Source organism: Gigantopelta aegis, chromosome 14 (genome assembly GCF_016097555.1).
Source record: "Gigantopelta aegis isolate Gae_Host chromosome 14, Gae_host_genome, whole genome shotgun sequence".
NCBI classification, from domain to species: domain Eukaryota; kingdom Metazoa; phylum Mollusca; class Gastropoda; order Neomphalida; family Peltospiridae; genus Gigantopelta; species Gigantopelta aegis.
Genome location: NC_054712.1, coordinates 40581206 through 40608972, shown reverse-complemented (window position 1 = coordinate 40608972; position 27767 = coordinate 40581206). Strand labels below are relative to the sequence as shown.

General features: G+C 37.3%; 1 protein-coding gene across 2 annotated transcripts; it reads right to left on the bottom strand.

The window, feature by feature from the left end:
- Positions 1–1680: 1680 nt before the first annotated feature.
- Positions 1681–27767, bottom strand: LOC121388277 (mesenchyme-specific cell surface glycoprotein-like). Of its 2 annotated transcripts, XM_041519555.1 has the most exons (13): positions 27517–27767; positions 25803–26105; positions 23807–24028; positions 23016–23214; positions 22078–22207; positions 15884–15998; positions 13443–13604; positions 12344–12409; positions 9925–10160; positions 9250–9470; positions 8119–8216; positions 7214–7240; positions 1681–2327 (listed from the first exon to the last, which is right to left on the bottom strand). In XM_041519555.1, exons 2-13 carry the CDS (start codon positions 25999–26001, stop codon positions 2257–2259), a joined length of 1746 nt encoding a protein of 581 aa, XP_041375489.1. In that variant the 5' UTR covers positions 26002–26105; positions 27517–27767; the 3' UTR covers positions 1681–2256. The 2 variants fall into 2 exon arrangements, with proteins under 2 accessions (XP_041375489.1, XP_041375490.1); XM_041519556.1 differs by lacking the exon at positions 27517–27767 and having other exon boundaries at positions 25807–25942.

Genomic DNA, 27767 nt, shown 5'->3' with positions numbered 1-27767 from the left:
AATTAGTAATATAGTAATAGTATTGTAGTTAAATTGTTAAATGTAACATTGTGACTTAGCTTGATTAGCTTTTTATTAAATGGTTACGTTATATTTATAGAATAGCTAGTAGAATAGGTTAAATCTATATTTTCTATCATAAATGATTATAATATCTAATTTACAGTATTTAATAAAGTAACATAATAACTAAGTTATTATGAGATATTTGTTTAATTAGTATGTGTACACGTATGGATTTATGTCTACTTAATGGACTTTATTTTATTATTAGGTGCCACAATCGTGTAGGCGACAACCAGCATTATGCTTCTGTAAAGACCCGACCCACAGTCGGGTCTTTGTGTGTGTATGTATTTCTCTATTATGCGTGGAACCAGGGATCTTTATATCCCACCCGATTGATGATTCAGAATAAACCCTAAACCTCTGCGAGTTGTTCGTGTTCCCTCATTCAACACTTCGGTAAATTGAGAACCATTACCCGGCAGGCACTGCATGTTCCGTGTACCCGGGCTCGGACAATACTGACAGAAAGCGTGAGTACGGCCCTGTCAAGTGGTCCCATACGGAAAGGACATAAAGCGAATTCACCATTCATCTTACTTAGCAAAAGTATTTGACGTCACTTGCCTATATCGAATTAAGGACTGCCTCCCCAGGACCAAAAGGTGGTTGGACGAAAGGTGCTATGGCTTCATTTGGTTAATTAGTTATCTATAATCGATTTTTTATTTTATGTTATTAATTTTTTTTACAGAACAGAACAGAACAGAACTTCATTTCGCTCAGACTTTATTACACCCAGGCTGTTTTACAATAATGAATGAATGAATGAATGAATGAATGAATGTTTAACAACACTCCAGCACGAAAAATACATCGGCTATTGAGTGTCAAACTATGGTAAATACAAACAATAAATCCGTTCTACAAAGGCGTAAGAGGAACATGCTGCATAAGCTGTAGTGACAAGATAGGGCTTACAGGAGACACTAGTATAATACAAGGTTGTTTGTTTGTTTTGTTTATTTGTTTGTTTGTTTTGTTTAACGGTCACTCCACTAGAGCACATTGATTTATTAATCATAGGCTATTGAATGTTAAACATATGATCATTTTTATAGAGAAGAAACCCGCTATATGTTTCCATTAGTCGCAAGGGATCTTGTATATGCACCCTCCCGCAGACAGGATAGCACGTACCACGGTCTTTGATATACCAGTCGTGATGCACTGGCTGGAACAAGAAATAGCCCAATGGGCCCACCGACGGGGGATCGAACCTAGTAGTATGATATAAATGTAATAAAATAATGTAACGTCACATCATTGTAATTACTACCAAATGTGCTAATATTAATATACTAAAAGACAAAAGTTATTGTGATACACAAAAGACTAAGATAATTGATGATAAGTTTTTTCTGCCGTGTATGAAACGTTATAACATGGAAAGACAAATGTCCGAAGGTATGGAAACGAGCAATAGTCCATGAAAAGGGCGCACCTGCCATATGCAAATGAACCACATCACTAGAGGGGGTCCAGGACGAAGTTCACAGTAGCGAGTGTGTCCACCTTGAGCATTGATCAGGCCTGGCACCGCCGTCTCATTGAGGCCACTAAACGCTGGAGAAAGGGATGGTACGGGCTGTGAGAGTTGCTGGCTGAAATCTGTTTCGCAGATGCGTGGTTCGGATCCATGTGTCTTGGTGACGGGTTGTCACGGGTGGTCGGTCGCTACGGGGACGGTCCCTGACCTGGTTGTTTTGTTGATATCGTTGCCATAAGTGCCATATGGTATTTTTGTGGACGTTGAATGGACGTGCGACGTCATGCTACGAGGTTCCACATTCAAGCATCCCTATGACTCGCCATCGGGAGTCTCAATTTGAACACTTTTCTTTCTAGTGTATCTTAAGCGGCGAAATATGACGCTAATTCAGGTTATAAAGGCGTATGATGTATTTGTGTTTGTGTATGCATATATGTATGTATGTATACCTCTGTGTATGTGTGTGTGTATGTGCGTGTGCGTGTGTGTGTTTGTGCCTGTGTGAGTGTACGAGCATTATGTATGCGTCTGTGTCTCTGTGTGTATGTGCGCGCAAACGTGCATGTGTTGTGAGTGCACAAGCGTATGTGTGTTAGTGTCTGTACTGTGTGACTGCATGAGTTTATGTGTTTGTGTGTCTGTGGTAAAAACAAATCACACAGTTTGAGCAATGACATGTAGGGCTTTTCGGCTGTGAATCAGTGACTGTGACGACCCGCGAGCCAGCAGACAGCAGCCAAAAGTATCATCGTAGTCGGACCTAAACCATCTGAAATAAAACAGTTTACAGCTTAATGAGGTTTACGTCACTGGTTGTCTCCCTTGAATTGTTCCACCGGTCCTGCACAATCTACTAGGTGGATATTCTAACCAAGAAGACATCTTTAATATGCAATTTTACACGTTACAAAGGCTCCATATTTATTAACCATATAACAATGGTAGCCAACGCAGGGTAATATTAATTTAATATATGTATACCGGCCTTGGTGGTGCAGTGGTTAAGCCATCGAACTATAGACTGGTAGATACAGGGTTCGCAGCTCGGTACCGGCTCCAACCCAGAGCGAGTTCTCAAGGGTTCAGTGAGTAGGTGTAAGGCCACCATAACCTCTTTTCTCTCACTAACCACTAACCAACTAACAACTAATCCACTGTCCTGGACAGACAGCCTAGATAGGTGAGGTGTGTGTGCCCAGGACAGCGTGCTTGAACCTTTATTGGATATAAGCACCAAACATAAGTTGAAATGAAATGAAATGCACTCTTTGAAAAATGAAGGAACATATTTAATTAAAAACAAAGGGATCTGACCACAGATCACAATTATTTACGCCAATGTTTCTGTATAGCATTAGTAGCTATACCACTTGTATTAATATCAGTAGGACCAGGGAATTTTTTTTGTATGCACCTTTGCCTACACGAGGCAACATACCCTGAAAAAGGACAACCCTGTTGCCCAGCTCTTTCTCCCTAGATACTGGTTTAAGTAAACACAGCCACTATACCTGGCAACACATTTGATACTCTATTCCGAGGATAAATTAGACATGATATTCCTCAGATTCTATTTGGACATGCTATATTTACTTGAACATAGTTCATTTACTGTGTTATACATGTGGCCACATGGTAAAAGGCAAAACAGCCCATATAGATGCATATTAATTAATATGAATATGCCTTGCAAATGTCGCTTCAGTATACACAGTGATATGTTTGTTGTTAACAACTGAATATGAAGATTTTGGCACAAAAAGCTGAAATATAAATCCTAACAAGACGTACTTGCACCATATGTTTCAGTTTTCAGTGAGAACTGTGGACAAGTATAGCCATGTGCGAGTGTCTTGGAGACCTCAGTGTTGTATTTCTTGATTGGAATGACGTTTTTAGTAATGACCACTGTATATGCGCTATGGATTAATGTGCAGTGACTTACAAGCACAATGTTTAACTTTTTGGCACATTCTCTGCAACAAACTTGACAAGTGCATCAGCACCTGATTACTGAAAACAATAAATATATTCAGATAGCAGAGAATATTAGCTAATTAGATTTTTTAAGGATACAATACCATTTTTGCAAAATGACCGAAGTTTGTAATTTGTTAAACACCGTATACCATTTATTTAATGCGATTTATTACATTTAGTATCAATATATTCACTGTACTTAGATCTTATGTCCCATTACAAACATCGAGAAACTCAATAAAAACAATATTTAAAATATAATAAAATCTCAATATTAAAATCTCAACCCAACTTTTGCTATAAATTATTAGCTTAAAACTGTTTTATGCTATTTTAGAGGTTATTAGAATTAAAAAGTTGAAAATGTTAATTTATTGTTTAATAAATTAAAAACATTTAATTTATTTATTAGTTTTAAAATTAAATTACTTTTAACATTTCGTATGGTATCCACACTCAGTCCGTGTAATATCACCTCATTAGCTTGAATACTTTTAACAAAATCCAGCCCTTAACTGGTGTAATGGGTTTACTATATCAGGCCACAGACCACATTTTGTTTCTATATAGCGATAGTGGCCATATCACTTTTATTAATATCAGTAGGCTCGCAATGTTTTTAATTAACCTTTCTTTTCCTGGACAACCTCTGTTGTTCAGCTCTTTCTCCCTAGATATTCGTTTAAACAAACACACCCACTAAACCTAACTGAAGTACACACCCCCCCCCCCCCCCCCCCATACTACATTTGCATGGGCTGGTATTACCACAAATTCGTCTTCAATGTCAATAATTTACACACGTTTGCAAACTACATGCTCTCCCCTGTCAACTTCAGTCTTCAGAAAAATAGAGACATTTTTAAGTCCGTGCATGACTTTATTGTAAGCACTAAACGTTTTGAAACTTATTAGCACTGTTACATTTCTCTACTTGTACTATTTCTATGTACGTACCTTTCCTTTCTGTAGCTCCCTTTTATGTTATTCATCTACTATTATGTTTTATTATTATTATTATTATTATTGTTAGTTTGTCTGTCTGTCATCTTGTCAGTTTGTTTGTAAAAAATGTAGGGAAAGGTCCTAATATAGGCTTGTAACCTGTCGACCAATCCCACCAGTAAATGGAATAAAATATTGTTTAAAGGAACTTCAGTCTATGATTTCTACATCAAAGATATTTGCCATGAAACAATCACAGTCAAAAAGCAGACTACTTGCGCGGATATTTTTCGACCAAATAGAAAGATAATTGTGATCTGTTAACATCTTGAACGACGAGCATGTCGGTAATATAGTATGTTAAAAGCAGCGTCTTATCTTACGTTAAGACTCTTAATTTAGAAATATACCAATGTACATGGCGTTTTGTGCACATAATAACTGATCTACAGCTGTTAATCCTTCGTCTAGTCATTCGTTCGTTCGTTCCTTATTAAATTAATTATCTCACTCACTCACTGCCACTCACTCATCACTCACTCCCTCACTCATACATTCATTCATTCATAAGTTACCTCATTGTATAATTCCTGGTCATTCTTCCCACAGTTAAGCTCCCCAAAGAAACAAAAAACGCAACACAACCCAACATAACCTCCCCCACCCCAAACCCCCTCCCACAAAAAACAACAATAAAACAAAACAACAATAACAACAACAAAACAAAACAACATATACCCCAACCCCCATAGCAAACAGAGTTATTGAGAGAATAAAGAGCATATTTGGATCATACTATGAGAGTGCTTTCACGTCATTATGAATTCATGACTTTAAATTTAAATTAAATCCTTTCTAAGCCGGTAACCCTAGTTTCCTAAGTATGTACATTTTTGATTTCGTATAAAATTAACTTAAGTCACTACAAACACAAGAATAACTAGAAACACATTGGATCTGTAAAGGGAATTGTCATTTAAAAGGAAACTTCTGAGTTTGCAACCATTGTAAAATGTTTCCAACCAATAGAGCCTTTTTAATGACGTAACATACTAATTAAATACAGTTTCTTATTTAAAATATCGGTGTCTGTATTTAGGTGTTTGTTGTTGTTCTAATGCTTGTACTAGCCTAAACCGAATTTTACCTCCCAATAATTTCGTACGTAAAAACATATATATCACGAATTAAAATAAAACCTGAGTGCTACAAACATTAGTATACGACCGCAAACACATTCGATATACAGACACTGGTATTCTAAACAAGAAAATGTTTTTAGTATGAAATAGTAGTCGCCAACAAGGCTCTGTTATCGCAAACATCTTACAATGGCTGCAAACTCAGGACAGTCCCTTTAAGGCTCTGTTATCGCAACATCTTACAATGGCTGCAAACTCAGGACAGTCCTTTTAAGATACGTCCCTGAGTTTACAGCCATTACAAGATGTTCCCAACTAATAGTCTTTTTGGCGTCTAAAATTACATGCAAAATACATGTTCTTGTTTAGAATATCAGCGTCTGTATATCCATTATGTTTGAGGCGGTCATGTGCTTATATGAGTAGCAGTAATTTTTTCATTTTACTTCGAAATATAAAAGACGGGTCCACGGAAATAACCTATGATATCACATTTTTAGTAAGGTGATATTTTTATTATTATTTTAACGTTTACAACTCTGCAATTGTGGGATATGTATGCCTAAGAAAGCACAATTTGCTACTACTTTTTATGGCCTACCATAACTATAGGTTTTAAATTTAGTGTGTCATTGTGGCCTTGACATAAACAACCGTTATACTACTGACAATTTGTTTGATTATATCGGCCTCGGTGGCGTCGTGGTTAGGCCATCGGTCAACAGGCTGGTAGGTACTGGGTTCGGATCTCAGTCGAGGCATAAGATTTTTAATCCAGATACCGACTCCAAACCCTGAGTGAGTGCTCCGCAAGGCTCAATGGGTAGGTGTAAACCACTTGCACCGACCAGTGCTCTATAACTGGTTCAACAAAGGCCATGGTTTGTGCTATCCTGCCTGTGGGAAGCGCAAATAAAAGATCCCTTGCTGTTAATCGGAAAGAGTAGCCCATGTAGTGGCGACAGCGGGTTTCCTCTCAAAATCTGTGTGGTCCTTAACCATATGTCTGACGCCATATAACCGTAAATAAAATGTGTTGAGTGCATTTCTTTCTTTCTTTGTTTGATTATACCCGTGGACCCTTCATATGTACATACGAAATTATTGGAAAGTAAAATCAAGTTGGGGTCACTGCAAACATTAGGACAACAAACACCTTGTTTATACAGTCTCTGATATTCTAACCAAGAAGACATCTTTAATATGCAATTTTACACGTTACAAAGGCTCCATATTTATTAAACATATTACAATGGTAGCCAACACAGGGTAATATTAATTTAATATATGTATACCGGCCTTGATGGCGCAGTGGTTAAGCCATCGAACTATAGACTGGTAGGTACAGGGTTCGCAGCCCGGTACCGGCTCCAACCCAGAGCGAGTTCTTAAGGGCTCAATGGGTAGGCGTAAGGCCACTATACCCTCTTCTCTCTAACTAACCACTAACCAACTAACAACTAACCCACTGCCCTGGACATACAGCCCAGATAGCTGAGGTGCGTGTCCAGGACAGCGTGCTTGAACCTCAATTGGATATAAGCACGAAAATAAGTTGAAATGAAAATGATATATGTATAGTACATACCTGGTTTTACTGCCGACGATGGTGTGGCTGGAAAAGGTAAACAGAATGTGAGAAAAATCACAGCACGAAACATTCAAAATTTAAAACATTGACACTGATATCGACAATCTATTCTAAATGATTATATAATAAAACATCTACACGAGATTGCGGTTTTAAATTCATTTGTTGTTCTGATGTGGTTATATATATAGCTGATGACGAAAGCGGGTCACTTTTTATATAAACGAGTCCACTATTTTGCAATTGTGTGTGTATGTGTAGGGTTTTTGTATAGTGTTGTGTGTGTTTTGTGTTAAGTGCCTGTCTATGTATGTGTGTGCGTGTGCGTGCGTGCGTGTGTGTGTGTGCTTTGTGCTCTGTCATAGTGCGAGTTTTGTGTGTGTGCGTGTGTGTGTGCGTGTGACTGATTTAGTTTTGTATGTGTGTTTTGTGCTGTGTCACAGTGCGAGTTTTGTCTGTGTGTGTGTGTGCGTGTGCGTATGTGTGTGTGTGTGTGTGTGTGTGTGATTTAGTTGAATGTCTCTGTGTGTGTGTGTGTGTGTGTGTGTGTGTGTGAGTGTGTGTGAGTGAGTGTGTGTGTCCGATTTAGTTGTGTGTGTGTGTTTGTTATTGTGTGATGTGGCATACAGGTAATAGGTGCGGCGCATAACTATATATTTAGAAAATAAAATAAATAAACGAAATTGCTTTCTTTTCTAGTGTCGATAAATGTTTGCGATAACGATGACTGACTCCAACAACTTCTAGTTGTTTGCGCTCGATGTTTAAAACACAAAACACAAAATGAGCTGTTTATGTCACAGGATCACAATGGTATTTGTGTATATCGGGTACACCTATATGTTTTGGGTTGCTTGTCGATTCCTAGTCCTTTGTTGAAGACCCGTTTTTTCTGAACTTACTTGTTACGTCCACGTTCACGATAGTTAAAGTTCCACTGACGGCTCCTGTAATCAGTAAAATGGGCTTTCCTGTTGGACTCGAAGACCCGTCCACAAATCTGAAACCAATTAGATAACAGTGTGTATGCATAAACGCTACATACTGAGACAGGATGCACAGAGAGAGAGAGAGAGAGAGAGAGAGAGAGAGAGAGAGAGAGAGAGAGAGAGAGAGAGAGAGAGAGAGAGAGAGAGAGGGAGAGAGGGGGGGACACACACACGACTTGTTTCCAGCTAAATCCAACGTCTCGAATGAATGAATGATTGTTTAACGACACCCCAACACGATAAATACATGGGAAATGCAACAATAATGTGATGAGGAACATTAATATAAAAAATCAAAAGTTAACTAAAAAATAAGTTGAAAGAACTGTGCAAAAAATACAAATAATCACAGATGGGAAATATTAAAATTGAGAATAAAAGTCAGTATCACGTAAAAATTGTAGTAAAAGTTCTGGATTCCATCTCAATACGTTGTCCAAATATATCTTTTCTAGACTCTGACATTGCAACATGGATGGAGGGTGATCTCTGCAAAACGTCTCTCCGTCTCTAGCCTAGTCCGTCTGGAACCATGCGTCAGGATCAATGGTACTGACTCGCTGTAGATGTACCCCTCAACATACCGGGCACGGACATTTATTGTTGTTTGACCTCGCGTATTAAAGTCTGACGTCGCCATTTAAAACATTTGCTGGTTAACTGTACTGTTACATTTTGTCTCATCAGGAAGTCAGATGTGCGTTTTGTAAATTGGGTCAGTGTACCGTTATATTTATACATGTAAATGATATCATGTGGGGCGTTAATGAACAAGTTGATTGACTTATCTTCCCCACTCCAAATATTTAATGCATACGATTGTATTTGATAAAATTTAAATTAAAAAAAAAAGACTTTCATTTTATTTTACTTCTGAGTTACACCCAAGCATGATTCGAACAAGTTGAATTGGGGCTCCTGCGATATTGTTTAAAATCTGACAGGAACGACAATTGCCCACTGGGCCAACATATGAGGATCGATCCTAGACAGACTGCCTATTTGCGCTATGGCGCAGTCCAACTCGGTATTCCGAGTTAATACCTGATGTCTTCAGGATCCATTGCATTCAACTTCCTCTGGTCGTACAGTTGTTGAAACGTCATTTTGACGTCACCGATACCGTCATAGAGAAACTCAAAGTGAGGCTTGGTGATGTCGTCTGCCACTGAGTAGACTGATACGAATCCGGGTCGCTCGTTGCCGATGAACAGAAGTAGATGATCATCTACTATTCCATACGTGAGCGACTCAGTTTCTGGTCCCTAACAAAAAGTATTGTTATGTCGTAGTTGAGTTGTTATGACATCAGCATGAATATATTCCTGTTTAACAACATCCCAGCACAACAATACATCGGTTATTGGGTGTAATAATATAATGAACTGATGATCAGTATAAAATTAAAAACACAGTGTAAAGAGTTGTGCATAGTATGAACTTCACAAGTAAAATAACATTTTGATAAAACGAATACCACAGTTAATATGTTACAATTTCAGCATATGAATATCACAGTATATATGAAGGAACCACCCCTCAAAAAACAACACAAAACAAACAAACCCAACAACAGCGAAGAAAGAAACAGTGCAAAACAAAACAAACAACAGCAGTAGCACAAATTTACGTTGAAGAAGATAACAAAATGAACAATTGAATAATATAATATAAGCCAAACACGTTTTCGTATCTCAAAGGAAATACACAATGGTTCACCTTAAACTGTGACCTCGAGTCCCTGGTTTTAAAAGGAGTCTTGGACTTGACGAACTTGCTGTTGAATATTTCTGGTCTGTGCTGGTTTAACTTTCGTTCGACGTCGTCACCGCTGTCGTAAACCCTTTCCATGGTGTCGGCCCGCAAGATGGAGAAACTCCGACCTCCGAAAGTGTAGAGGGCGTCAAACGTACCGTTTGAGTTTTTCCCTGTAGCATCGGTGAATTTCAGCCTGCCTGTATTGTAACTGTCACATTAAAGGGACATTGCCAAGTTTGTTGCATTGCAAGATGTTTCCGACTAATAAAATATTCCTACGATTAAACTTACATATTAAAGATATTTTCTTGTTTAGAATATCAGTGTCTGTATATTCAATGTGTTTCTGGTCGTCTTAATATTTGTTAGAAGCCCAAACTGGATTTTGTCTTGAAATAATTTCGTACGTACCAAAAAAATCTTTTTTAGGAAATCAAATGAAATTTAACCTTGTACAAATATTCGAACGATCAGAAAGACGTTTAATATACAGCCACTAATATTTTATGCAGAAAAAAGTATATTTGATATGTAATTACAGTCGTCAAAACGTCTCTGTTAGTCGATAAAATCTTTAAAATTGCAGCAAACTCAGGAATGTCACATTAAACGGTTTACTGATACCTTGACAGGTTTACAACATTTACAAAATGAACCGATTATGCATCTATAAATTTTCAGAAACACACGCATGCTCACTCCCAATTTCCTCACACCAAATTACCCACTTCCAGCCAACCAATTACACCCAGACACAGATAGTGCTTTAAAGGGACATTGCCAAGTTTGCTGCATTGTAAGATGTTTCCGACTAATAAAATATTTCTACGATTAAACTTACATATTAAAGATATTTTCTTGTTTAGAATATCAGTGTCTGTATATTCAATGTGTTTCTGGTCGTCTTGATATTTGTATGAAGCCCAAACTGGATTTTGTCTTCAAATAATTTCGTACGTACGAAAAATTATTATTTTAGGAAATAATGTGAAATTTAACCTTGTACATATATTAGAACGATCGGAAACACGTTTAATATACAGCCACTAATATTGTATGCAGAAAAATATATTTGATATGTAATTACAGTCGTCAAAAAGTCTCTGTTAGTCGATAATATCTTAAAAATCGCAGCAAACTCAGGAATGTCCCTTTAACGTTGATGGAAGGTGTAAATGACTAAACAGTTATCTAAATCAGACTTATTCTGTCATACAAAGATGAACTTAATGATTTGTTTGGATGGGATTTTGCTCAGTAGTAGAGCAATCGCTTGCGATGCGATCGATCACAACATTGCCCACAATTTACTCGGGCTTTTCCCTCGTACCAATCAGTGGCCCACCTATATACACTGTCATGTCTATGGAAAAGAGCATTAATGGGACATTCCTGAGTTTGCTGCCATTTTTAAGATGTTATCAACTAACAGAGAATTTTCGACGACTGTAATTACATATCAAATATATTTTTGGCATAAAATATTAGTGGCTGTATATTAAACGTCTTTCTGATCGTTCGAATATTTGTACTAGGTTAAATTTCATTTGATTTTCTAAAAAGATTTTTTTCGTACATACGAAATTATTTCAAGACAAAATCCAGTTTGGGCTTCTAACAAATATTAAGACGACCAGAAACACATTGAATATACAGACACTGATATTCTAAACAAGAAAATATATTTAATATGCAAGTTTAATCGTAGAAATATTTTATTAGTCGAAAATATATTACAATGCAGCAAACTCGGGAATGTCCCTATAGGGTGTATACTACCAAATCAAATCCCATAGACGACAATAGTAACATATGTGGCTAAAACTCCTACCTGCAACGTATCAATCGACATAAACGCCACGGATATAAATACTACCACCCCTCACCCTTAAAGTGAATCACAAAAAAGTGGGTGTCAAGCTGCTCATTTCTGAGATAACAGGTAGCGTCTATGACTACCCTAGTTCCGCACAACATTTGAGTACTTTTTTTTACAGGTACCCCATACATGTTCCAAGCACAAGGCTACTTGACACAGTGGTACTAGATGAAATAAAATTGCATAAATTTTTAGCCCAGATGAAACTAATTATTTTTACAACCAACACACTCACATTTATAACCAATCACAGGACTTGTGGTGTTCACTTCTCTATCAAAAGTTGGGTGCACCTCGAACTTTGACCCAGCCGGAAGTTATTTGGTTTAGTACTACCTTTAATGATCCTGTGCATTGACTAAATATTGAAATAATAGTATGCTACACTCAAAAATAGAATTTAAAATGTGCTGAGTTGTCAGTAAAAAAAATATTCTTTTCTCTCTTTTGTGCTGTTAGTTCTCTCTTGGTAATATGTGCATGATAAAAGTGTTCACTCACCCAGCTGGGAGTCATTCTTGAGGGCTGACCTAAGATCATCACCAACTTCTGGAGAAAGCATTGCATCTGAAAAATGAAAACGTTCATTATTTACACGGCTATGAATATTCCAATGAGCTCTGTCTTGTGCTAGTTTTGATTTAGTAAACTGATCTGAGAGTGGCAGTCCTCTTTGTGGCGGTGAAATAAATTTAAGGATGTATTGTCCAATAAAGAATCTCCTCGGGAGTGGCATTCCTCCTATTGACGAGACACTATATAGAGATTCATGTAATCAACCATTATTTTGCCAAATACCCATTCGACTTTGCATCGGACAGGAAGGAAATGTTTTATTTAACGACGCACTCAGCACATGTTATTTACGGTTATATGGCGTCAGATATATGGTTAAGGACCACACAGATATTGATAGAGGAAATCCGCTGTCGCCACTTCATGGGCTACTCTTTTCGATTAGCAGCAAGAGATCTCTTATATGCACCATTACACAGACAGGATAGTACATACCACGGCCTTTGTTACACCAGTTGTGGAGCACTGGCTGGAAAGAGTAATAGCCCAATGGGTCCACCAACGGGGATCGATCCTAGACCGACCGCGCATCAAGCGAACGCTTTACCAACTGGGCTACGTCCCGCCCCTTTGCATCGTACAGAGATATAATAACGGTTTTGTTGTTCAGTTTGCCGTAAATTAAAGGGACTTTCCTGAGTTTGCTGCAATTTTTAAGATGTTATCGACTAACAGAGACTTTTTAACGATTGTAATTACATATCAAATATATTTTTCTCATAAAATATTAGTGGCTGCATATTAAACGTGTTTCTGATCGTTCTAATATTTGTACTAGCTTAAATTTCATTTTATTTCCTAAAATATTATTTTTTGATACGTACGAAATTATTTGAAGACAAAATCCAGTTTGGGCTTCTTACAGATATTAAGACGACCAGAAATACATTGAATGTACAGACACTGATATTCTAAACAATAAAATATATTTAATATGTAAGTTTAATCGTAGAAATATTTTATTAGTCGGAAACATCTTACAATGCATTAAACTCGGGAATGTCCCTTTAAAGCTGTGCGTTACCTGTGAAATCATGACCTCTTCTCTCTTCTGTCCAGACGTCGTCATAGTCCTTAGAATCGCCCTCATTGGCCGTCACAATATAGTCCACGCCTTTCCACGTGACGAGCTTAATGGCGTCTGGTAAATACATCCCATATATGGGCCAGGCACTCATCTTGATTCCTACAAATAAAAAATGGTGAACGTAAACTAGTCGTAACAATAAAGCAGCAAACTTTATATGCAGTTTTTTTTTTTTTTTTACAAACAGAACAGTACATACTACGGCCTTTGATGCACCTGTCATGAAACACTGGTTGGGATGGAAAACAAACTGAGTCCAACTGATAAGTAAATCGCAACCGCATACAAAATTAAAATTTATCAGATATTTCTTTTATTATAAACATTTTAAATTATATTTAAACAAATAAACAAAAAATCCACCAGAAAATAAAAAAACAACCAACAAATATAACACAAAGCACTCCGCTAATGCCCCCCCCCCCCAAAAAAAAAAACCCACAACAACAAACAAACAAAAAGCACAAAAAACCACACACACACAATAATACACAATAATACACAAAAATCCCAAACAAACACAACAAATAAAAAACAGACAAAGATAAGAAATAAAAAACAACAAAAAATAGTTGGTTCAATATGCGGACTTTGTTAGCACACACACACAGAGAGAGAGAGAGAGAGAGAGAGAGAGAGAGAGAGAGAGAGAGAGAGAGAGAGAGAGAGAGAGAGAGAGACACACACACACACACAGAGACACACACACACACACACACACAGAGAGAGACACACACACACACACACACAGAGAGAGACACACACACAGAGACACACACACAAACACACACAGACACACACACACACACACAGATAGACAGACACATACAGAGAGACACACACAGAGAGAGACACACACACATACAGAACATACAGAGACACACACACACACAGACGCACACACACACATACACACACAGACACACACACACACTCACTCTCACACACACAGACACAGACACAGACACACGCACACACTCACACACACACACAGACAGACACACACACACAGAGACATACACACACATACACATACATACACACACACGCACGCACACACACACACACACACACACACACACACACACACACACACACACACACAAAAAGTCTGTTCAGACCAATGTTCCAGAATTGATGTGGCGATGCGGCTTTTTTTTCTTATTCTGTTTTTTTAAAACATAGATTGCACAAAAAAGGTGGGTATATTGGATACTGAAATAACGGGCACATTTAAACTGAAATCAGAATGCACGCCCTAGGTTTTGAGCGTTGGCACTTTGGCTCGAAATGCGGTTTTACGTCATAGCAAGAAAAGCCCGGCCAAAATCGACCGCGGAAATTTCAAAAATATACATATGTTGACGCGCGAGGGTCAAAATCGACGCGCACGGTGACCAGAGACCAGAAATCTACTTTGTTTGGCCTTAGTCCTACACGCAAGCTGGTCGACATTGACAGCCATCTGTTTAAAATTAGCTCTACTGGGTCTACCCTGGTAGATCTGATAGCATTGCGTGGACTCCCTTGTCTAGGTGACATTTCATCTATAAATAACAATTCAAATATCGACCAATTACACTTCGCCGTTTATAGCGTTATTCGGGAGCATACAAATTCTAAAAATATCGGGCGAGACTATTTATGTAACAGGCGAACTTGTTGGTTTATTTCAACATTAAAAAACAGGGGGAAAAGTGAAGTAATAAACTCTGGATTGTATACTAGTATAAACAGATTTTATGGCTATACCATCACGGTTTTGTTTTCGTCTTGAAACGAATTTTATATAAAATTTTATATTGAAATTAGTTTCCGGCATACTTCGTAATTCACCCGAATCATTTCGTAATACCTCGGCATAATCCCGAATGTTTTCAAATTCATTTTAAATCACTGACATGATTTTGCAAGTAAGGTTTTGATTGGTCGAATGAAAGGTCAACTGGACATGACCTCCAACTGGTTGCTGTTAGATCCACATGTAATAGTGGAGCTAATTTTAATTAGATTGCATTGACAGGGAACTAAAGAAACCTCTGCTGCTCACATTACAAAATATACTTTATGAGAATCAGGTTCACGTGCAGCTTGTACTTCCTATCTTCTGAAATTCATGTATTATACAACTATAACATTTCTAGAAATGCTTCTCAATTACTTGGCTTTGCTTCAAGATTAAACTTTGAGAAGCAAAGATTTAATTTCGAACCTTGCAGTGATATTTGTGTGTATTTTACTTTTCCCATGACACTGATTTTTACAGGTCTGGGTTTACATCGGCGGTTTTTTCCTCGCTGGCTACGCCCCAGATAGTGTTATGTATTTATTGTCATTGTCATTATTTTCTTTCCTCCTGCTGGCAGAATTCAACTTACCGCCATCTCTGTCGCTCGGGTCTAGAAGGGAATTGTTCCAATTTTTGAAACCCAATCCATGGATACTCGTTATGTTCATCTGTGTTAAATCCACTACAGCAATGGCGTTGTTTTCCTATATATAATAAAACACATATTTGCTAATATTATTGATAGTCAGCTCTCAAAAATGTTAACACTATTTCGAAATCATTACATATTTTGTTTAGGACATTAGATACCACTGTAAAGCTAGAAGTGGTCTAAAATGCTATAATTCCTGAAGCACAATAACGAGTTGCAATGTAATGCTAAAATTTCTCATGTTTTGGGGTTTACTTTGTTTTAAGTTTTTTTTTTTTTGTTTTGTTTGGAGTTGTTTTGTTGTTGTTTTTTGTTGGAGGGGAGGGAGCATGTTGCACTTCAGATATTATAGAACTGTGTGGATTAGTGGCTAGTTGTTATTGGTTAGTGAGAGCGATTATAGTTTAGGGTCACATGCCCTCTGTGTGGATTAATGGTTAGTTGTTTTTGGTTAATGACAGAGAAGACAGTGTAAAGACCTTACATACGTTCTCTGTGAGTATTAATAGTTAGTTGTTATTGGTTAGTGAGATAGAAGATAATGAAGGGGCATTACACATCCCAAAATAATATTGAGCAAAGGAAACTCGCTCTGGATCGGTGCGATGCAAGTACCTACGAGACTTAAGGCGATTGGTTAATCACTACACCACATACTTCGGCCCAGGGAGTAATAGAGGATATGTCATGTTTTTGTCAAATATGATTTATATCTCATCGAGTGAAGTTTGCAATCGTATCTCTCGAGTCGCGCTTGCGCGACGAGTGTGATATGATTGCAAACTTCATTAGATGAGATATAAATCATATTTGACCAAAAACATGAAATTTTCTATTTATTATATAACTTTTGGCAATTTACCTTTATTTTTAAAAATGCCAGCAGCATCCCGAGCCATAACCACACAGCAAATTTCTATATAGGTTCCACTGTACCAAATCGATTGCTAATGCCGAAAATGTTAACGTTTACTAATAAAACTGATATATGCAGCGTACCAACACACCCAGGAAGTACATCAATAAAAACTGTGGCACTTTATATTAATTTACCTGCAAGAAAATGGAGTGGTTGGCGACATATAAATCGCAGTTCCACTATAGGGTGTATACTACCAAATCAAATCCCATAGACGACAATAGTGTAGTACACGTGTATTTTAAGCATATAGGTTTTATGTAACTAATGTTTAATTTCAGGTTATTAGAGGAGTATGTACCTTTAAGTATGGTATTTAGTATGTATTTCATTAATGTTTACTTTCAGGCTGTAACAACTACAGGTTGAACAACATATCACTATAATTAACATTTTATCACCTTTTTCTAGTATTGCCCTGTACCTGTGATGTGTTCGCATGTTTATATTAGGAAGAATATAAGTGATGAAGTCGCGCCCAGTAACATTCGTAAGTGGATCCCAAGTAAACGAGAGGAATATATCAATAATATCGATAATAACTTAGTTCAAACAATCCTCTTAGTACTGGACTATGAATCTGTTGATATACAAACACGTGTTAACCAAGCAGCCGACACGCTGAAAAATCTATTTTTAGACTCGGCAGTCTCAACATTTGGTCAGGTGCGTGCTCGCGCTAACAACCGTGATAAAAAGTCCACTGCTAATAAGCGACCCTGGTTTGGGGTAAGATGTCAATATTTGCGAAGGCAGTATCATGAATCAAAAACATTATACTCAAAACACAAAACAATAGAAAATAAAAAGAGATTAATTAATGCCAGTAAGTCCTATAAGAAATGTATTTCTAACGCATACTCACAACACAGATTTAAAACTGAAAGGAAAATGAGAACATTACGACTAGACGATTCCAAGGGATTCTATAAAATATTAAAGGGACCACGCAAATCGGACATAAACGTTCCCCCAGTAAATGAATTCTTCAATTTCTTCAGTAATTTAAACAAGGGCGAACCGAATGAGGATAATACACCCGAATTTAATATGGACGAAGCACTAAATGAAGTAAACAATGACAGTATTATTAATGGACAATTCAGCGAAGATGAAATTTTAAAAGGCATAAAACAACTTAAAAATGATAAAGCTGCTGGTATTGACAAAGTCGTTAACGAGTACATTAAATCAACTGCAACAATTCTCTTGCCAGTTTACGTTAAACTTTTTAACATACTCATCGAGCACGGTGTTTTGCCGGAGGAATGGCTCAATGGTATCATCATACCAATTTTTAAAAATAAAGGAAACCGCCTATCGCCTGAAAACTACCGACCGATCACATTGCTTTGCTGTTGTTCTAAGTTATTTACATCTATACTCAATAACCGTTTAAATATATTTATTGAAGAAAATAATATCATGAGTGAAGTCCAGGCTGCTTTTCGTAAAGGCTACTCCACAACAGACCACATATTCACCTTACATAATTTGATAGATATCTTGAAAAAAAGAAAAAAGAAGTTGTACTGCGCGTTTGTTGATTTTCAGAAAGCTTTCGACATGGTTTCACGAACTAATCTATGGCAAAAGTTATTATATAATAATATAAACGGCAAATTCTTTAGAATCATACACCAGATGTACCAAGGCCTTAAATCACTTATATATGTAAACAACCAACACTCCGGGCTATTTCCATGCAACAACGGTATCCGGCAAGGAGAACTGGGGAGAATGCCTATCGAGCTAACTATATACAGACGAATGGTCTGTTATTGGGCACGAATTGTATCGGGGAAACAATCTAAACTATCTTTCTTATTATATAGAGCAATGTTATTAGACCATCTTAGCAATAATACCAATTATAACTGGATCACTACAGTAAAAAATATCCTGAATAATTTAGGAATGAGCGATGTCTGGCTTTCCCAATCTTTTGTATCAGTTAAGGTCCTCTCTCAACAAATAAAAAATAGACAATATGACCAATATTTACAAACATGGAGTAACGAAATAGAACTCTCATCGAAAGGCACTACATACAGATATTACAAAGAACACCTCAGTCTAGAAAAATATTTTACTATTATCCCTGAAAAGATGTGGACAATTATTTTGAAATTCAGATTATCTAATCACTATTTGCCTATTGAAACTGGACGCTGGAATAACATACCTAAGAAAGACAGGCTATGTAACCTATGTGATGAAATAGACATTTGTGACGAATACCATTATATTTTCGTCTGTAAATATTTTCATGATTTCAGGGTCCAGTTTCTACATCCATATTATTATACACGACCAAATACTTTCAAATTCAAACAACTCATGAACAGTAAACGAATCAGTGTATTAAAGAATTTATCAAAATTAATAAATGTTATTACTAATATCTTTAAACGCTCAAAATGCACCCAAACTAACAGTATTTAAGGATTGTACTGTTTATACTGGAAAATAACTTATTTACTGCATATATTGTCAACCACCATCTTGTCATGTGTATATTGTGAAGTGAATGTGTGTACATATATACATTTATATTGTAAATCCCAAATTCTTCATGTATATATATATATATATATATGTTCCTTTATATTATGTAGCCCTACTATGCCGTTGCTGAACGGCCAGAGTGTAAATAAATTCTGTTCTGTGTATGCTGGTCAACCACGCGTGACCACATCAGTGCAGTCAGTGTGAGCTCTTTTGGTAGCCATAGCTACAATACAAACACCCAAGCTATCTTTACACTTTGACCCTTGTCTTTCTCTCCCATTGGATAATTAACACTCACCTGTATCTGCATGCTTTCTTTGGACAGGACAGAATTATTTAGTATATGGAGAAACAAGTTCAGATCAGAGAGAAATAGTAGAAGTTTAATTTAAAGGTTAGTATTAATTTGTTATAGAAGATAAACTTAAATAATAATAGTAAATGCCTAATTTTCTATTCCTGGTAATGATTAATGAATAATTTAACATATAATATTTAATAATAAATCTGCCTTTTAATTATTATGGATTACAGGCGTGACATAATGAATGTCAGCCATCTTTGTTTTCTGCTGTCAAAACTATATATTTTATGATTTAAGTGAAGTTTCTGTTTTAGTTGTTAGCTTATCTGAGTTAATAATTTAGCTACGTTTAATCAACTGTTTTTATGACGAACTACACCACAACATTGGTTTTGGAATGAATTAGTTTAAATGTTTTATTTCTGAATGTATAATAGATATATGGAAACCATATACTAAACAATTGATATTATGAATTTATTTTTATGCAGGTTTCCCCAGTTATCGAATATATCAACACAATGCCTACGTGTAATTCATATGGTATGTTAAGCTACAGGTTAAGTCTAATATTTATATATTTGTAATTTTAAATATACTCTTGTAATTTATATCCTTTCTTTCATAAACTCATTAATGATAAAGCTAAGTATATTTCTTTATTACGTCAAATAATAATTATAATTACAATCATTTAAATAACCCTATTTACTATAAATTATCTCCCCTTTGCTATAATCAATGATTATAATTGGTGGTCACGAATTGATTATTATATATATATATATATATATACATGTATGTTAACATGATTAATAATCGTGATGACAGTATTTAGGATAAAGAGGATGATGATTCATAATCATCAGAATGATAATTAATGCTTAATGACGGTTTTCTATGATTTGCAATGTATTTCATTAATATATGCCTGAATGTTTGTTTTACCTCGACAGGGATATATTTGTATTGTTTTTACCATATTGTTAACGTTTGTGTTTTTAATCCTTGCAGGGTGTGTCTTGTGTCTTATGTTTACATGAATAAAAGATGATGCCCTAACCCGTAGCTGGTGTTGTGAACTTTGTTCACGCACAAAATACCGACTGCTACAGTAGTAACATATGTGGTTAAAATTCCTACCTGCAGCGTATCAATCGACATAAACGCCACGAATATAAATACTACACCCCTCACACTTAAAGTGAATCAGAAAAAAATGGGGGTCAAGCTGCTCGTTTCTGAGATAACGGGTAGCGTCTATGACTACCCTAGTTCCGCACAAAATTCGAGTACTTTTTTTTACAGGTACCCCATACATGTTTCAAGCACAAGGCTACTTGACACATTGGTACTAGATGAAATAAAATTGCATATTTTGTTTTACCCAGATGAAACTATTATTTTTTACAACCAACACACTCACATTTATAACCAATCACAGGACTTGTGGTGTTCACTTCACTATCAAAAGTTGGGTGCACCTCGAACTTTGACCCAGCCGGAAGTTATTTGGTTTAGTACTACATATAGGGGTACCCTGCACTGGTTTCAACCTCTTGTGTATATTGTGTTTTTATTTACTGGCAATGAATAATAGAATTTGCACAAATAATCAATGACACGTATTACTACCAATCGGAACTGCAGGTGTTTTTACTCCGTAAATATTTAACGGTTCACCACGAACTTTGACACGGAACTGTCTTCTTTGGTACATTCTAAACGACAAAACCGCTGTTCGCGATCAAGACGGTATCTCTGCACAATGGTGGACATTTGGACACAGTGGTTGATTCTATAAATCTCTGTCTCGTGCCTCGTCTCTAGGAGGGGCGGGACGTAGCTTAGCGGTACAGCGCTCGCCTGATGCTCCCCGTCGGTGGGCCAATTTCTCGTTCCAACCAGTGCCCCATTACTGGTGTAACAAAGGATGTGGCATGTACTATCCTGTCTGTGGGATGATGCCTATAAAAGATCTCTTGCTGCTAAGAGTAGCCCATGAAGTGGCTACAGCGGATTTCCTCTCTCAATATATGTGTGGTCTTCAACAATATGTCCGTAACAATATGTCCGACGCCATATAACCATAAATAAAATGTGTTGAGTGCGTCGTTAAATAAAACATGCCTTTCCTTCCTTCGTCTATAGGAGGACAGCCACTCCTGATGAGATCCTTCACTGGACAATACATCCTTGCACCGCCAAAAAAAGGACTGCCACTCCCAGACCAGTTTACTAAATCAAAATAATGAATGAATAAATATAGCTGTGGTGACATGCACTCATGAATCGCTGTCAAAACAGTGGTGATATCAGGTGTTCGCGAAAGTTGAGCATACTCTGCCCCACCGGTGCCACCACAATGCAACCTATACCAGCTTCAAAGAATAATACCTGAAGTCCAACGTATGCCGTCGTGCTGTCTTTGTTGATGGCCAAGTATTCTGGCTCCACGTCGTTGGAAAATGAATTGTTGTTTTCTCGATACACAAACCTTACTCCTGTTTTCTCGAGATCGGCCACTCTGAAGAGATATGATACATTTTGGACTTCATTTTACAGCAGTGCTTGTTCTTTAAAAGAAGCAGTCGACCGTTGGAGATTCATTTGGTTCTGTTATGGTATTTCACAATGTTAGGGTAAAAAAATTAATTTGAGATATTAAAGGGACATTTCTGAGTTTGCTGCATTGTAAAATGTTTCCGAAAAATTAATCTTACATATTAAATATATTTTTTTGTTTCGAATATCAGTGTCTGTATATTCAATGTGTTTCTGGTCGTCTTAATATTTGTAAGAAGTCCAAACTGGAATTTGCCTTCAAATAATTTCGTACGTACGAAAATATATATTTTAGGAAATAAAATGAAATTTAACCTAGTACAAATATTAGAACGATCAGAAAAACGTTTAATATACAGCCACTAATATTTTTAGGCAGAAAATATATTTGATATGTAATTACAATCGTTAAAAAGTCTCGGTTAGTCGATAACATCTTTAAAATCGCAGCAAACTCAGGAATGTCCCTTTAATCGGAAATAAATGTAATACAAAAATTGCACATAGCAACCAAACCTACCCACCACAAAAAATCAACAAAAAAACCTAAAAAAAAAAAAACTGCCAAAAAACACAAAACACCCAACAAAACACCCCACAAAAATCATAATATGGCGCTAGATATTAATTTCGACAAGAGAGCCTCCTTGGCCATCAATGTTTCTTTGTACACAATAAATATTACATATCTTAGACCTAAATGAGTACCGGTAACACTGCGCATCCATACTACGTATCTTAGTGACAAGTATAGTTATAACTTCTCATGCCTGTTGTTGTAATTCATGAAATCCAATTCAGTGTAGCTGACTTCTTTGTCTTTCCTAAATCCATCTGGGAAGGTGATTATACCGACTCCTCCAGGAGGATCGACCACGGCTCCTCCGGAAATATAAGCTTGCCCTTCCAAGGCAACTACAATACGGCTGCAGTCATGTGTGGGGAGGATCATATCCGGCATCGAACCCACTGGAAGAAAACCCAAACAACACAGTTAACAAAGCAACATCTCACCCATCCCTAACAAAAAAAAATAATAAAAAAAAAATAACACCCTACAATTATAATATTAATGATGAACCAACCAAACAACTATGCACCCCCATCCAAGAAAACCGATAACAACAACAAAACAAAACCTCACCAAAACACATGCACCCAAATAGGTTGGTACAATATCCATCCATCCATCGATCCATCCATCCATCCATCCATCCATCCATACATACATTAATACATATTAGCCAGTGTCATGTCTGCCCACTGTGTCATGCACATAAGCGGGATTGAGTTAAACAGCATCCTTTTTTATGAATGTCTGGATAGCTCAGAACGCATCGTGGTTAGTCTGTAATTTACGGGCGATTTGGTGCCATAGGTTCGAGTCCCAGCAACGGCATGGGACAAGTTGTGAGGCCAGAAAGGATTTAATTATCCCCTGCGCCAGTGCGTTAATATCGATGTAACAGTCAACCTCGACATACATACAATATATAGATATTCATTCATCAATACATACATAAAGACAGAGAGAAAGGCATATATAGGCAGAAACACACACCTGTAATGTTGTGTATTAAATGCATTGTACTCTCTTTTTTATTGTAATTCTCATACACAAGAACGTTCCCGGACTCTTTGACAGATAGGCTTTCGTAAGAGACGAAAACATGACGTCCGCACGTCTCTACGTCTGTCAGTTCCACATTGTCTAGTGTGAAGTGATGAAGAATTCTCATATTCTCCGGCTTCGATATGTCAATAACGTTCACCATTGATCCACCTTTTAATAAAAGAAGTAATGCCATTATACATTTTCAAACGAAGACGATTATCTTTCTTAAACTAGTTTCTCAAACTTGTTATGCCCCCACCCTCTCCACGTTCACCGTTGGCACCCTTGATTTTGTTCGCAGAATTCCATGATTTTGGTCGGGATGTAGCCCAGTGGTACAGTGCTCGCTCGATGCACGGTCGGTATGGGATCGATCCCCGTCAGTGGGTCTATTGAGCTATTTCTCGTTCCAGCCAGTGCACCATGATTGGTATATCAAAGGCCGTGGTATGTACTACCCTGTCTGTGGGATGGTGCATACAAAAGACCCCTTGCTGCTAATCGAAAAGAGTAGCCCATGAAGTGGCGACAGCGTGTTTCCTCTCTCAATATCTGTGTGGTCCTTAACCATATGTCCGACGCCATATAACCGTAAATAAAATGTGTTGAGTGCGTCGTTAAATAAAATATTTCTTTCTCTTTTTTTCCCCATGATTTTGCGAAGTATCGACGCCATTGGTCTGCGCGTAAATTAATATCGCTCGTTTATTCCCCGGAACAACTACCATAATATGTGACAATAGTAATACAAATAAACATAGAACGATGGTAAGTTCATAAAAATATTATTTCAAATGCTATTTCAGACGATTATACTTCTTTGGCGCTGTATATAGAATGTAATTGTTTAGTATTTATTAATCATCGGCTATTAGATGTCAAACATTTAGTAATTTTATCCTATTGTCTGAGAGCGAAATCCAGCTACATTTTTACATTAGCATGCAAGGATATTTTATATGCATTTTCTTACAGGCAGGACATCACATACCACGGCCTTTGACATACTAGTCGTGGTGCACTGTTTGGGATTGGAAAACACCCCCAATCAGAGAATGGGCCCATTGAGGTGATTCGATTTCACGACGGAAGTACTCCAGGCGAGTGCTCTATCGCCGAAAAGTAACCGTGACAGGGGTATTACGTCATGGAATAAACGTCTGTGTGCCGTGATCATGACGAAAGCAGACGGTGGACCGATCGATCACTGTTTGTAGTAAATCATGCGCAGTTAGGACTAGCGGTGACCGACTTGAACTACCAGTTTATGACATAGGATAGTTCCACGTGTTATTTTCCATGTTTCGTTATTTCTAAAGTGTTTCGTATATCACGATGATACTTGTCCTATCCTACAAATCTCTTAAGTCGAGGACTTCATGTGCTATCCAGTATTAAAATGTAGGAAAGGGGGGGGGGGTGTTGTTGGAGGGTTTGGGGTTTTTTGTTGTTGTTTTTTGTTGTTTTTTTGGGGGGGTTGCAACTGACCCGATAACAAAGTAACGAAATTGATGATGAATGGAACAGAACAGTCGTTTATACAGAACGGCATTATGTGAATTAGATGAATTTATTTATACCCAGATGAACGTAAAAGGAAATAATAGACAATACTTATAATTAAATTTGAATCATATTTCCTGATAATAACACTAAAACGTGTGTGTGTGTGTGTGTGTGTGTGTGTGTGTGTGCATGGGCATACGTGGGTCTCTCTCTCTCTCTCTCTCTCTCATTTGTGAGTGCGCTTGTGTGTATGTGTGTGTGTATCTGTACCAATATGACTGTATATGTGCGCTTGTATGTTTAGGGATGTGTGTTTGTATGTATGTTATGCACTGTGCACCGGGTAAATAAAACATACAATGGGCTACATATTTTACTGCTGAATTAAGTCATAAACTTAGACCTCGATGGCGCTTAACTAGTTTTCACAACATACCTACAGCGTATACAAGTTTATCACTTGAGTCGTAGGCTATCTGCTCTATAATGTCTTCATCAACCTGGTACACAGGTTCGCTTCCGTTGTATTTGTATGGAATATACAGAGTTGACGGGTTGGTGAAGGACACACTGAATGTCTGGGCAGCTGTAGCCATCAGAAATAAATACGGAAGTGACGTCACGAGAAAGTCCATTGTTGGAAACAAAATCGTCCAAATATCCTTCTAGTGGGTACAATGGACACAAAATGAATCGTAAACAAAATCAGGTTTGATGTGTTTGAAGATTATGATTATCTCTGAAATAAGAATGAGAAAGGAATATTGCAAAGTAAAATCGTAAGCTACCCACCAATGTACAGTGGATAGTGTGTTTGTGTTTGTGTGTGTGTGTGTGTGTGTGTGCGTGCGTGCGTGCGTGTGTGTGTGTACACAGAGGGAGATAAAGGGAGGGAGAGACAGAGAAAGAGAAAGATAGATAAAGGGGGGGAGAGAGCGAAAGAGAGAAAACGTGAGAGTAAGAGAGAGAAAGAGGGAGAGACAGAAAGAAAGACACAAAGAGAGAGAGAAAAATACATATATAGCGAGAGGGGAAGAGACACAGAGAGAGAAAGTTTAAAAAAATGTTTTTAAAGACACCATGGGAGCACATTGATTAATTAATCATCAGCTATTGGATGTCAAACATTTGGTAATTCTGACTCGTAGTCAACAGAGGAAACCTGCTACATTTCTACTAATGCAGCAAGGGATATTTTATATGCACCTTTCCACAGACAGGAAAGCACATACCACGGCCTTTGACCAGTTGTGGTGCACTGGTTGGAACGAGGTGGTTCGATCCTGGGACCCACGCACCTCAGACGAGTGCTCAACCAGAGAGAGAGAGAGAGAGAGAGAGAGAGAGAGAGAGAGAGAGAGAGCGAGAGAGAGAGCGAGAGAGAGAGAGAGAGAGCGAGAGAGAGCGAGAGAGCGGGGGAGTGGAGGGTCTTCAACCGATATATTTTCCACACTACGAATGACAGATTTGACAATCTATAATCTAATTCCCCTTCACTTTCATACATGTTGACAATGGCTGAAGGTTGACTGATGTTTTATTTGAGATCCGTTCATTAAGGTGTTTCACGACATAGCCACCTATAAATCATCGTGCCTTTCCCGGAAAGACATAAAACTGACATCTCACAATCACATGATGAATCTCATTAGTAAGATATAGCTTTAATATAAGTTGACATAGTTTAGTATTCATAGTCTGTGAATATTAAAAATATACTATATGTGTATCATTTTGCGATAATCAAATGGAAATTTGTAGTGCACTGACTATTTACTATATTGAGTATGCGGTGCACTTGGTCTCAATTCACAGCACACAATAGTTTTCGACTTTAAACACATATATCTAAAATACATAAGTTTGTATTGCGCAACGAACGCAATATGCTTGACAGAATGTAAGGTTCATTTATGCGTAACGTTTTAAATCCATGTCGCTAGGATCATTTACTAAATTGACGTTTTTGTAGGAGTATTGTGAAAATGACGAAAAAGCAAAGGTTATATTTTGTGTTTTACAGAGGATATATCATTTCAAATGACCTTCTGACGAATGAATGTTATTTGCACATTACCTAACTGGTAACCGCATAACATTTATCGTCATAAAAATCAGCACAGGATAAAGCAAAAAGACAAATAACTTACCTCGAAGCGCTAGGGTGGGTTTTTTCTGTCGCTTCAGAACTCGCAATATCCGATGGTGATACCAGGTAAGAGAATCAAATAGCTTCTAAAGACATCATTATAAAGTTATCGATGATATACGAAGTGTATAATGCGCCTACCCGTGAATTGTCCTTATGAACTATTACTGATATGTTGATCAATGAGCGTGTTAACAAGCGTCTGCACGTCTTCCGGCCATTCACAACAATCCAACACGACAGAAAACGAAG

Excerpts from the sequence above, each read along its gene's own strand:
- LOC121388277 (XM_041519555.1), bottom strand. The coding sequence starts at position 26,001 with ATGGACTTTCTCGTGACGTCACTTCCGTATTTATTTCTGATGGCTACA. Across the intron at positions 12,410-13,442 it reads AAGAGGTCATGATTTCACAG|ATGCAATGCTTTCTCCAGAA; the intron begins GTAACGCACAGC and ends TTCATTTTTCAG. Across the intron at positions 9,471-9,924 it reads ACTCGAGGTCACAGTTTAAG|GGACCAGAAACTGAGTCGCT; the intron begins GTGAACCATTGT and ends ACTTTTTGTTAG.